At 39.2% G+C, this 14,063-nt stretch overlaps 1 protein-coding gene across 16 annotated transcripts in view; it reads right to left on the bottom strand.

Annotated features, from left to right (window-relative positions):
- Positions 1–14,063, bottom strand: part of Map2 (microtubule associated protein 2) — a 269,527-nt gene that overhangs the window by 32,565 nt on the left and 222,899 nt on the right. For all 16 annotated transcript variants that reach the window (XM_085698855.2, XM_085698845.2, XM_048459086.3 and 13 more), the window contains 2 exons: positions 11,883–11,996; positions 9,374–9,451 (listed from right to left, as the gene is read on the bottom strand). In XM_085698855.2, the coding sequence (XP_085554981.2) occupies positions 9,374–9,451; positions 11,883–11,996 (192 nt within the window). The remainder of the gene's footprint in view (positions 1–9,373; positions 9,452–11,882; positions 11,997–14,063) is intronic.

Here is a 14,063-nt window from a genome sequence, read left to right as displayed (position 1 = left end):
AAATCCAGCTCTAGGGTTTGAAAAATAAGCGTATGAATTGCTGTCCCAAAACATAAAAACAAAAATATACATGTATTAGCAATGTGACTGGCAAACACTGGCGATGAGGAGGGAGGGGGTAAACCAAGGAAGAGTTCACACAGCATTATCAGCCTGCGGCAAAGCGTATTGTATCATGGCAAAGGACGACCAACAGCAGCAGGGGACAACCAAGCTCTCACAGCATCTGCGCAAGCCAGTCTCCGCTCATGAAGCCTGAAATGGTGTCTTATGACCATGAGAAGACCCAGCGGTGGACCAGCGTTGGAAAGGCATTCGCTTGGTGAAAACCACGGCAACACATTTGCGGCACGCATGCAAATCCTGACAGACACACACCTTCCTTGATAGAGGAAGGTATTTTTACGTCCGAAGCTACCTCCGTGACCTCTTTTACACTTTTCTCATGTGGAGCCCCTGCCAGGGCACTGTCTTCTGGAACTATCTGCGCCTCTGCGCTAGATTCCACTTGGCCCTCACTGAGGCCCTGGGAGTAGTCTGAGGTCTTAGCAGCCCCATGCTCTTTCCCAGGAAGGACGGCAGGTTTCATGTCCTCAGCCATCGCACCCTTTAGCGTTTCTTCTTTTGGGGGATGGAAAAGATGTTGACATCATGACCACAGAACAATACACGAAAGGACAGAGATATTATTCATGGAACACTTTCAGCTCCATTTGCATGACCATGAAAAGGTATGGTTTTCCTTTCCATCTGAGCAAATTAATAACCGAATGACAGACACTCAATGTGTGCTCAATGGAAATTTATGATGTATGATAGATTTGCTGATAGAAATGACTTTGAAAACTAATTAAAAGACTGTGCTATTCATTTTAAAAACTGAGAGCTGAAAGGGTTTTATGGATTGATCACCCTCATGGGAACGGCAGCAAGATGAGCACAGGGGGAAGGCTTGTTGGAAATTAGAGCTGGTGTCGCCCCAGCAGATGGAGAGAAGACAGATGTACTGGTGTGCTGAAAACAAGCTTCCCAGTTGGTTAGACACGTGTTTTCTCCAATGCAGGAAGTCCCTACACAAGAATCCCTGACGGCATTATTTAAAATGTGGAATCTTTGAAAGACGATTTTAGGAATAAAATAGCCTTAGCCTCAAAGTGTTACCTACTCAATTGCTTAATGGTTTCACCAAAAAGTCCATCAGAGTACTCTAAATACAGTGCTTCTAAGGAACGGCTATAAAGGCCAATTTATAATGCCTCCGTTGAATTATCTGATACTCAAGGAAAAGAAAGATAGAAAGTAAAATACTTTTTAACTTGAGAATTTGATCACTTTTTCCCTTGAATACAACTATTTTCACACTGCTTAGTGAGTAATAATTCATATATAGTTCTTTCTGACAGTAAGAAAAAGCATCCATATTAGCAATATCATCTTAGGATGCAGTTCAAAATAAAATCACTAAGGAAAGATGGTGGAGTCGCACTCAGACTCCTCTCAAAGGTATAACTGGAGATAATGTCAGCCTTCGAATGCAAACATTGAGCTTCTGAGGGCCACAAATTATTTCCTCATTTGCTTTCATTTACATTTCAAATATCCACAAACATAAATGAATCCATTTTACCCTTTAATAAATGAAAGGAAACCACATTAGCTGTTTTAGAAGTCCGCAGTGGGAAGATTCTCATGATAGTCCCATAAAACAATGAGACATTGTGCAAAAGGCCTTGTGGGAAAGACTACAGATGGAAAGGGAAGGAATTTTCTTTTGTAAGAAATATTAACACCCCGGAGGGTGGCAGAACCCCTCATCTATCTTTCCACATTTTCCACGCAGACATTTTTGTGTCTGTAATTTAATTTTGTAATGGATATTTTAAAAATTTCAATTCTGCTTTATTATCAGAAAATTTTATAATGCATACATTTTTATTCCAGTTAAAGAACTTTAAGTGTATCTAACTTCGCCAGGGCCAGCTCATCAGATGAAGTCTAACCAAGTTAATTTATTAATTTTTAGATTCACATAATGTTTTGGCCTTTGATTTTTAGATTTTGAATCAGGTATGCTTGTGTCCCTGTACCTATCCCTTAATTAAAAGTCTCCCATATATTTCAGTCACCTTCAGTTTGCACTGTTAAAAGTACTGAGCTTCATTTAATGCTGGGTATACTCCTTAGGGTGCCAAAGCTGCTGGCGCTTTTCGGTTTTCGAAATGACTTGGGAAAACCTCACTGTCATGCCTGTGCCTGGCAACCCGCGAGCTGATTCCTGGCTCCTTGGGATCGTCTGTCCTTGTGTCCTTGGCAGCACACACTGTCTCTCGTGAAAATGAGCTCTTCTGCACGCTTCATGCCATTGTTCTCACCCGGAAATACTTCTGTCTAAGCAAAATATCTTAGTAGTATTTTCTTCTTTAGAAAAACATCCCTAGTTAAAATGAGACAAGTGGAAGCCCACACCCCCTGAATTTTATTCCCATGATATGCCGCCACACAGGCAGCTCAGCTGTGTGGAGCCAAGGCCCCGAGTCCCAGTTGTCATTTTAGACCAGCTCTGCTGAGGCGAGTCAAGAACAACCACTAAAGAAACCCCCAGTTTCTTACTGAGTGACATGGAGTCATACATTTTCATCCCATAACATTTATTCAGCTCTAAGTGTATCTTTATTCTTTATTTTTAAAGAACAAGCATATGAATATAATTGTAAAATAGTGACTTCCATTTAAGACTGGTCTTAATAATAGTCCATAATCTAAGAAAAAAAACAAACATTAGGGTCATCTTCTTCAGTTTAGGTAAATAATATGTTCTTACTGAATAATTTATTTACAATGAACAAAAAAGGAGTAATATTTTAATTGAATTATTTCTTCTTCCTTTTTCTTCTCCCTTTCCACCTCATAGGAGCAATGACGTAAAAAAAAAGGAAATGCTTATTCGTTTCATGTAACACATTTCTTTCATATAAATTTTGAGGCATTTCAGTGGAAAACTCCTTATCTAGGGACTTCCCTTTCATGTGGACAAAACAAGCTTGTGCCCACCCACCACCCACACAAAAGCACACTGAACATGATGTGTGTGGACAGAGCTGCAGGCTGGGAGGAGGAGCCAAAGGGCACCATGCTCCTGTTCACCTTTCTCCTGGTCTAAGTGGCCCTCTGCGCTCTGTGCTGTGACGCGGGGGAGCACACTAGTCCACTCTGAGCTGAACAGAGGATGCTCATAGTACTCCTGATCCGAACTGTAAGGTTCCTCGTCAGGCACAGACACCGAGATGGAGGGGGCTAGGAGCCTACGCCTCTCCCCGCTGCTGGCAGGTTCATGGCTGGGGAACCTGTGCAGAGGACCCACTTGATCCTCAGCCCCTTCATCTACAAACAGACACACAGGAAGAAACTGCAGGGAGAACTGGACAAGACAGACATGAGATCAGACAGACGAGACAGACACCCACAGGAGGACATGAAGGGTCACCCAAGCAGCACGGCAGGATGGAAGGGGCTGAGACAGACTGAGCGGATGGAGGATGAAGGAAGGCAGTGGATGGTGCATGCTTTTCTGGGTACTTAGCTAAAATTACTAGTTAGGGGAATTTACCATCGATCTAAAAGAATAAAAGACACTGACACCCCTGCTGCGAAATAGAAATTATCTGTGCATCCTTCTGCAGTAATTCAGAATAACCAAGGAAATATTCGAATAGAAACAGATCATCACAAAACACATGCATTCTTCCAAAGACATTCCTTCCTGAAGGTGAATTCTTAGTCATACGTTAACACAATGAAAAATTAAGAAAGAGAAATGTTGGCAGGGTACCATGTCTGCTCAATTACCAGGGAGAAAAGTCTCCTGTTTGAAACTGTAATTAGCTAGTCTTGTACAAATGCCTAACATTTTGGTTAATTTAAGTTTTAGTTAATGATTTTAACCAGAAAATAATACAGTTCTTACATTCACATTGTAGATTAGTTTGCTTAGGGTCATCTGGACTCTCCTATGAGTCAATGCGCCTAGAAACCTTAAGGATGTGCCCCATATGGCTTCTGATGCAGTCATCTCTCAGAATTATGTCCAGGTTACCCAGGTATTCACTAATCAATATTACTTATATCTAGACCTACGTTAAAGTATGTCACCTGCGATAGTATTCTGGTCTTACTTTGCAAATGCACTGTAACGTAAGGACTGTCACTTTTCTTTCAATAACCAAGTACTGGAAACTGGAAACAGATTTAAAAGAATGAGCATATTAAAAATAACACTCTGTGGAGAAAATGCTTTTAGCCCTTTAGCCCATTAGTTATTAGTCAGCACACTAATCCTATGGAAGTTATTCCTGATCAAGTGTGCAGAAATTTCTCATAATAATGGTAATTAGTATACAATGGGGAAGAGTAACCCAAAATGATGCTTGCTATTCTCAGCAGTAGCTGAGCAGATAACTGCTGAGAATTTGTTTGCAGCAGGGACTAGATGGTAGCTCTGGGCTTGTGATTGGTCCTTGTCAGTCACATGTTCTCCAGTGACTCTCGGACACCACGCATGCAAACTATTTATAAAATGTTTAACTTGTTCAACTGATTTCATGCACTGTCAAATAAGGAAAAATGAGTTATGTATTTCTCTGCTCTTCTGAATTTGTTTTCTGGGAAGCAGAAGATTACAACACAAAGGGGGCAGTGAGAGCCGAGAGCTGGTGGTGAGGAGGTGCTAGGTACTCGGTGATATTTCCAATCTTCTGGAGCATTCGGCCTTCTGAAAACAGCTCAGCGATCTATAACATCTCACAAGAAGTGACATTTTTCTATTTTGAATACTTTTGGTCTAGTTCCAGGATGGCGGAACCATTTGTGGGACCTTTAGTTGCCCAAGCAGAATGGCCATTTCTCCTTAGTCCTTGTCTCTTCGCTCAAAAGGGATAGTAGGCCAAGTCCAGACCTCTCCTAGGACTGTGTGCTCTAAGAACTTCAAGTGTCTTCTTAGAGGTTGTGAGTAAAGGCCGTCTGTGGCGCAGGCCTCAGAGATAAACAGGAACATTGTATGCGGGGGTGGGGGGTGGCTGAGTCTGCGCAGTGTAGGAGTCCCCAGCGGGGAAGACAGAGGCGTTAGAGTCTCATCTGTTGCAGAGATGAAATGTACATGATGGATGCTTTGGTTACCACCCATTGGGCAGGGTAAGTAATTAAAAATAAATAGACAAACAAATAAATAAAGAATGGAGTATGTATTTGGGAGACATTTTATAAAAATCCACATAAGAATGGTAGTTTGGACCAGACTCCCGTCTGAAGGCAACTAACTTGCACAATTCTATAGTACCAACCTTGAGAACCTTAGCTTTAGGGAACTATGGAATTCTGAATTGGAAGACTCAGATTTAGATATACATTCTAGCCGAGTCATTTATTCTGAGCTAAACAATGATATCCCTGACAAAACATGGAAATCTCTTATCTCTGTGGGTTGCTGGATGAAATAAATGATAAGATATTGATAAAACTGCGAAGCGTAATGTGTAAGTATTCAAAATTATCCTATGTGTGGATTCTCATCGCATGCATGCATGCATGCATGCATGCACACAAAATGCCTACAAGGTGCAATGTACACTATGCTATACATGTGAAGGCCATGGGACAACTTGGTTCTCTTCTTCCACAACACAGGTCTTCGGGGTCAGGCTCAAGTTGTCAGGCTTAGGGGCAAGTGACCTTTTCCAGATGAACCTGTGTGTAACTACATATATGTTTGCATGGTGCCTTCCATATGCTAAGCTTTACCTTAATTTGGCATTTGAATTTGAAGTTGAGAAACTTAGGGAAAATGTGTGTTTACTTTATAAGCTACTTTCATGACTTTGTTCATCATTTACTATAAGTTAATGCAATTTGGGAACTGTTTTTTTGTCACACAATAATCTACTTCATTTAACAAGTGCCGTCTAAAAGGATTAGATGACCTTGAGGAACTTGGCCTTTTTACATAGCTCCTGTGCATAACTACAGGCTTCAGAAATAAGCTGATTCTGACTGAGGAATATTTTCCTTCTAGTTTGTGTTTATTTAAACTTTTTATTAACACATCTAAAATTTTATATTGGGCAAAAGGAAGATTTGTCCTTCCAAACTCAACCTTGGTTGATCAGACCTTTTTGGGACAAATCTGTAGTCATGTTTATGAGAATCTAGCGCTCATGGGCTATTGAGGACTGATTATTGCTGTTGCCTCATGGCGCAGAGCAGAAGGCAGCTGACCCCACAGACAGTCTTCCCTACCATCTGGCTCCAATTTGCAAGCTTTTGGCCAAAGATTCCTCCGTGTTCTGGTGGTTACTGCCACCCAAAATGACATGGAGAGGAGCTACTTTCAGATAACAATTCTGCTGCCGTCTCTATGACCCTGGAAAATATCACACCAGAATTCTGGATTAACTGCACAAGGCAGAAGGACCTCTGGTTCAGAGTATTCTCTTGGATTTCCACAGACAGCTCAGTGGGGATGAGCTGCTATGACTCACAAAGGTCAGAGGAAAGGAGGTGAGGACACATTGTAAGTAACAGAGCCCTCCAGAGCAGCACCATGGTTTGTTTCCTATGTGAACTACTTGTTAATTCTTTTCAATAAAATCTCTTTTAGGTATTTCCCTCAATAAGGACACATACTGAGATATGAGATATACTAATATTACATAATTACAATAAATGGATGTTTTTTAAAGTGATGAATGTCAAATTATTTTCAATGGAAGCATTCCCTTTTTAAACGTCTGTTAATTAAGAAGCAAGAGTCCCCAGAGCCACTATGTACTTAATTTGAATCAAACTGCTCTCTTCCATTTGTTTGAAAGGATCAGATTGTGACTGTCTCTGTGCCCTCAAAGTTGCTGGGAGAGTTTGTGATCTGGAGGGGAAAGAATCTCTTAGACAATGAATGAAGCTTGCCTGCTGTCAGTAGTATATCACGCTGGGTCTTTACTGAAAACTTAAGAAACCAAACAGTTCCTTCCTTTCTTGTAGCTCGTCACTCACTAGCTTGTTTTCTTAATTTTAACTTTTTCTTTTTTAAAAAAAATCTGTTGAACATTGATTGTACTGGGGTTTGAGATAAAGGATCAATAGAACTTTGTTTTGATCCTTTCACACATTAAAGATGAAATTATCATCTGATTTAAATGAATTATGTAGGGTCTATAAAATATATACATATCTTTTCACATAACATAAAAGATGGTGATCTATCATTCGATCTTTATGTACCTTAATGTCTCCTTTGAAAAAGAAATAAATGGTAAACACAAAGTTAGTTCTGAAAAATAACTGAATTACTTGGAATGAGAAGGGAGGAGCATCTTCCCTGAATATATTGGACCAGTATGGGGAAGGCAATTCCTTACATTTTGATGTAAAAGTGAAGCCATGTCTGATTTATTCATATTCTCACTGTGTGTGATGTGTTTTCTGTAAGGAAGAGGCCAAGTGGATTCCCAGACAGATAAGAGGAGTCTCCTGGCTTTTCTGCTACAATTCCCACTGAGTAAGAGGAGTCAATAACTCGACCTCAAGCAGACTTGTGGAGTGGGTCACCTCTGTCAACATTATAGCCCTTTCTGGGTTAAGAGGATTCTTGGGCACTCTAATGGTTTTACATGGGAGTTAAGATACACTTTTCAACGATCTCAGAGAAATACAGCTGTCATGCGCAGCTTCCTACTGCATCTCCAGTAGACAATGAATGAAATCCAGGCCCTTGGCCCCAGCAAGTTACTATCCTCTCTATTTACTTAATCCTTTCCCCTTTTCTCGCTACCTGTTAGCCAAGGCTCCCTGTCCTAGAACACAGCATCTTTTCATTTACTGGTATGCGTTTGTGCATCCTGTTTCCTCCGCCGCACAGTTTTCACCCATGATCTACCAATATTTCCTCTCATTTTGGAATTAGAAATGCAATAAAAGAAGGATCCCTTTCTTGTTCTGTCCAGAGGCCGCTGTCCTTACCCTTCCTGGAGGTAATCCACTTGAATTATTTGTAAGCTTATTTATTGCATTCTTGTTCACCATGCAGTTTGTTCTTTGAAAGGAAGGATTATGTATGTTTTGTTCTCAAGCATTTGCTCGGGATTTAAAGTGTTTGTGGGACACTAGGTGCTCAGCAAATATGGCCCAGATGACAGGAAAAACAGTCCAGACAGAATCTTTCAGATGTATAAAGGATATTGCAAATGACATTTAAGGAGATTAACTAATAGCCAATTGCTGCTATACACTAATTACAGTTGCCATTTCTTTTCACAGAATGATTTTGCTTGTTTTCTGTTATTTCAGGTATCAGATTAGGAGGGGGTTGGTTTAATTATGAAAAAGCTTACCACAAAGAAGAGGAGTTGTTTATAAATGTGGGACTAAAAGAGCTGCCTCAGAGCTAACAGAATGTAGTTGAGTAATTTAGTTTTCTGTATTTAGGAAAAATTGAAATGAATCAGATTATGAATTATAACATGATAAGTGTTTAATGATGATGTTATTTATCTTTTACATGGCAAATGATCTCTGAAGGGACAACACAAGAAAAAGCAAATGAAAGAGAAAATGAATAAAATGGCCTTCGAGCATGCAAACTGAAAGTAAGCCACTGTTGTTCCTCTTCCAACGATCAGCCAGCCTTTACTACACGCTGAGTCTCAGGACCGAGTTTCTGCTGAAACTGTAATCTAGTGCCTCTCATCTTGCATTCTGAATGAATGTTCTCAAAGCATCCCTCTGTTTTGTCAATGAGAACTGAAATGCTGACGTGGTGTTCTGTGTGAAGCAAGTTCATAAATGTATTCATGGACGGTAGTGGGTCTCAGTGGGGGAGCATCCATGGCTTCCGGTTCACTGCTCTCAGGATCTGTTCATTCATTAACTTCCTGCTTTATTCATTAATATTTGGTGAGATTTTGCTATGGGGAAGGTCCTGGGGGCAGTCTTGGCAATATAACCGTGAGGAAACTACACAATTTCTGGCACTTCCCTAAGAAATTACTGACTCCTACTCTCTTGGGGATTATATTTGTTATTTCTTTTCAGCTATAAAAGGATTGTATTATTTCGGTCCCACATCTCCACATTAAGCTAACTGCTTATAGTTATTCTAGCAACTTGAACACAGAGTTTTCACATAATTGATTTTTCCTTTTATATAATATTGACCATATTCATAAACTTCTGATTCTATTTTCATTTTTGGGCTTATTTTCTTCTTGACGCTCTGAATTCACACCAGCCCTGTCTACGTTACCTGGCACTGGTATCCCTGGCCGTGGACTGGACTTTATCGTTTAACTTGTTGGACAGGCACAACCCTAGAAGGTCCAGAACTTACCTTCCTCCACTGCAACTGCTTGTTCTGAGGCTGGCGATGGTGGTGGGGAAGGTGGCAGATGAGCTGTTGCTTCAACTGCTGCAGATCAAACACAGAGAAGTAAGACGGAACAGTTAATTCTCTCCGTCCGTTGTTCTCCAATCTGCAAACAGACTCCTAAGAAGCTCTTATCTTTGCCTGATTTACCCGTTGACAATTTAGAAGATTAATATTCCGTATTTATAAATGTAGAAGAAGCTATGGTGGGCTGCGCTCCCACCGCCTGGCTAGCTTTATCCGAAATGATTACACGGAAACTGTATTCATTTAAACACTGCCTGGTTCGTTATCTGTAGCCTCTTATTGGCTAACTCTCACATCTTGACTCAACCCATTTCTAATATTCTGTGTCTCACCACGAGCTCGTGGAGCTGCGGGCTGCATTCCCGCATGGCTAGCTTTACACCCGAAATAACAACACACAAATTGTATTCTTTTAAACACTGCTTGACCCATTAGATCCAGTCTCTTATTGGCTAACTCTCACATCTTGATTAACCCATTTCTATTAATGCATGTAGCACCACGAGGTGGTGGCTTACCAGGAAGGATCTTAACCTGCGTCCATCTTGGAGAGGAGAGCTATAGCGTTTGCCTCACTGCCTTCTTCCTCCCAGCATTCTGTTCTGTCTACTCCACCTACCTATGTTCTGACCTATCAGGCCAGGCAGTTTCTTTATTAATTAACCAATGAAAGCAACAGATATACAGAAGACCCACCCACATCATATAAAAAGCCTTTTCTCCATAAAAATGAGTTGGAAACAAATGAAAAAATTCGACTGTATTTCTAAATAAAGAATCCAAGTTAAATTTGTAACTTCATTTAGCCCTGAATACTACATTATAATATACCCAGGCAAGTATTTTGGTTGGAATTAGAATTGTCTAATTAAAAATAACAAAATTTTGAATGTTCTGCAAAGTTTAGAAACAGATATTATCTTGATCATTCATAGTCAGTCACATTGCTTGATAAACATTTTAAATGACATTTCACCTCCAGTTTTAGGTTAAACTTCCTTTTTCTTTTACCTTCAGAAAGGAAGAGTAAAGCCACACAGCCTGTGGTGGCCGCCAGACAAGCTCCACCCACCTAGTGGGAGCTGGGCCACTTCCTGGTTTTGGTATCACCTTGAATTAGCAGGCCTCTGAACCACCTCTGAAGTTCTCCTGGATACTTACCTTCCATGTGACCTTTCTATGCAGGGAAGGAATTTCAAAGGCAATAGTTCTCAGTGAATGCCAGCGGCTGCACCTATTCCATAGATTATGTGAACTGAAGTTTTATGATACAGTTGTGCCTTAGAGGTGGCTTTGTGACATCAGGTGTTTAGCTCACAACTCTGAGATTTGTGCCATGTATTTTTAAGATTTAGAATTTTAAAACTTGAATTTTATTTCAAAGAAACAAAGAACTGGAGTGAATGATAGATTAAAAGTTAATGTTTTAAATTCGGTATTCTTTTTCCAATCCTGTCCATGAGAAAGATAGCCCTTGATAATCAAAACAGTCAGAATGACACATATTGACTATATTTTTTCTAAACTCTTAATCTGGAAAAGGAAAATATTCTTATTCTTGATTTTTAGTAGACATTTCAAGGATTCTTAATCAGGAAAAAATATTAAGGATACACTGAGCAATAAAATAGGAAAAAGGTTTTAGGATTTAGAAGCCATGCCTTTTGGCAGAATGGGCATATGTGTATATGAAATAGACTGAATCCTAGAAAGTCTCCTTTCATTTATAGATATATATCTGTCTACTTATCCACCTATCTAGGATCTATTCAGTCTCTATTATCTAACTATAATTTACATATATATATATATTAGGTTTCAGTCTATCCACTTATCTATGTATGTATCTATCACTCATCTATGTAGTTGTAATTTATCTTCGCATCTATTACCTATCTATCATTTATGTATTTATGCATTCACGTATCAACATACATATCTGTATATCTATCTGCGCAGGGCAGCAAGCGTTTGCCTGAGTGCCCTCCTCAGCGATTCTGCGTTGCATGGCTCTGTGGCACTGAAGGGCATTTATGACCATGGGAAAGAGCAAGGCTATTGAAGTGCCCTTAGGTGAGCTATATGGTCGATTCTCTAATCACAAGGTAAGTCTCTCTTATGTGATTCAAGTCACTGATGACTCTAACAAAGCCCTAGCTACTGGTTTCATGTAGTTGAACCCATAAGGAAAGATAGTCATTTCTAATGGAAGCTTCAGTTCACTTCATGTACATAGATTGAATAAACAAAAAGGGTTATCATGCCTAACAACAAACTTATTACGCTAAAACCTATCAAAGCACCCCAGTGAATCCACTGAGGGGGTGAAAACACGTCCTCCTGCTTCTGGTAAAGGTGGTAGGTGACTGCCCTACAGACAAAGTATGTACAATGTAGAATACATTTGCTGAACATGCTTGTCCCGACCTAGGCTTTTCTTATTTACCTAAAGGCAGAGCTGCGGACTGGTCTTTGTGTAGGGCTTCTTTCTCTTGTTCACCTTTCAGGACTGCTACAGCTTCAGCCGTGACTACTTGAACTATCCTCGCAGACACTTCCTCTGCAAATAAACAGGAACAAAAGAATACACAGTGACCAGAAGTCCAACTGGCGAGCTTTAAGAATTGATCAACAGTATTTAAAAAGAACAAATTTAGGATTTGGGGATTCTCAGATACATTAATTGTTCAATGCAAGTCTAGCATTTAAAAGTCATCAGTTGAGGATGCTTCTTGTATTCCAGTGTTTTATGGAAAACTGGGAGTAAGAGAGGTAGTACAGACACAGCAGACATTGGGACAACATGATCCTTGTCTTCTAGATTATTCTTGAATTTTCTTATTAGCACTAATGCAACATTTAGTATCCTTCAGCGGCATTTAGCACACCACAGAGGGAACTGTGCTGAGAGATATGTGATTACCTATATGGTAAACATCCACAGTCCTGGGTGATTTCTTTTGACACCCACACAATTCTTGAAGCCTTTCTCACCAAGTTTTTGGCTAGACTGGATACTTAACATAGTTCAATTATTATTTTTTTTTGTGAAAGGAGGGTAGAAAACGAATATAAAAGTTTTTGTTCATGCTATTCACACAAATTAGAAATAAACCATGCTCCACACTCAGGTTGTCAACTTTAAAAAGGCACAGTTACTTCATATACTTCTAAGAATTTGACACGCGTTAGAAGAGTATCACTTAAACTGGAGTACTAAGTACTTGAGTACTAATTAACTTTCTAAAATCTATAACATTTTTTATGAGTTGAAGCTCTTTGTACTGAGAAAATATTTATAAAAGAACAATTATCATTAGCTTATGTGGCAAAATAATAACTCAGCATTGCTACAATATTTCAATCTTTTGTGCAGGACTGCATGTTGGTATTAACCAAAATTACTTCAATTGTTTATAACATAATAGAACTTGAGACATGCAGAATGGACTCAGACAAAATAGCCAAAATGACAATGTGGGCATTTTATAAAGGAGTTTTAAAACAGTCTACATAGAGACAAGGGAGCAGAGAATTGAAGGCATGCATGGCCCTGGTTCGTGTCGTCAGATTCACTCTTCACAAACGCACTGTACACACATTATCATGTTTCATTGGTGAGCAGTAACTTAGTTTCTATTTATTTTGGAAAAGAAAGCCTAAGATATTTGATTTTTTTTTGTTTGGGGGGAAAACTAATTTAGAAATGTACTTTTGGTTTCCAGTGGACATAACTTATGAATGAGGTGACTTTATTTTTGTACACATTTATTATATTTGCCAGAAAATAATTTTAACATGATCTTGGAAGACTTGTTAAACTTTTATATTTCTTAAAGAATTTATCAGGAGCTGGATATGTAGTTAAGTGATACAGTGTTTGCCTTGTATGCATAAGACTTTGGGTTCAACTCCTAGCATCCAATTTTGACTTTAAAAATTCTATTTTAAGACTAACTTGATAACATATGAGGAAGTCAAGTTCATATTGGGCTAACTAATGTGTTATGGTTGTTTGGAATAATGAAATTATTAAATATTTTCAAATAGAAAATTATTTGCCTTCTATTCAAAACTTCATTGTATTTGGAAATATGATCATGACCAGGAGCTCTGGGGGTTTCATTTGGTCCAGAGAACTTATAATCTTCCTTGAAAGAGGCAAAGTAATTTATCAACAGAATATTAATGGTAGTTTTCCCTATGAAGTAAGAGATGATTTTTTTCCCTCAGCAGAAATGTAATTAGAGCTCTCCTGGGTGAATTCTGCATCCCCGTTGCCTGGCTCTTGGGACAGGAGCAAATTCACTCAGGGTTTGGGTTAGCTCACGGATAATTAAGAATAAATGTACCAAAGAAACACAAATGATCAAGTATTATAGTCATAGAATCAAACTAATAAAAGTGAAATTATAAAGACTATGACTCTTGTCTTATATATATGCTTATTACTTTAATATATTTAATCATGTATGACATTTTTCATTCATCCAACATATATGTCTATTGCTTCCTTCCATCTATTCATTCACCTGCCCACCTATCCACTCACTCACCCACCCACGAGCCATATTTTTACCTTTTTAAGGGGCAACTATCCTTTAGGGTAAGTTTTTAAGGAACTATT

Source organism: Myodes glareolus, chromosome 1, assembly GCF_982192425.1.
Source record: "Myodes glareolus chromosome 1, mMyoGla1.1, whole genome shotgun sequence".
Taxonomy (NCBI): domain Eukaryota; kingdom Metazoa; phylum Chordata; class Mammalia; order Rodentia; family Cricetidae; genus Myodes; species Myodes glareolus.
Note: the sequence above shows the minus strand (reverse complement) of the source record. Positions and strands in the feature narration are given on the sequence as shown.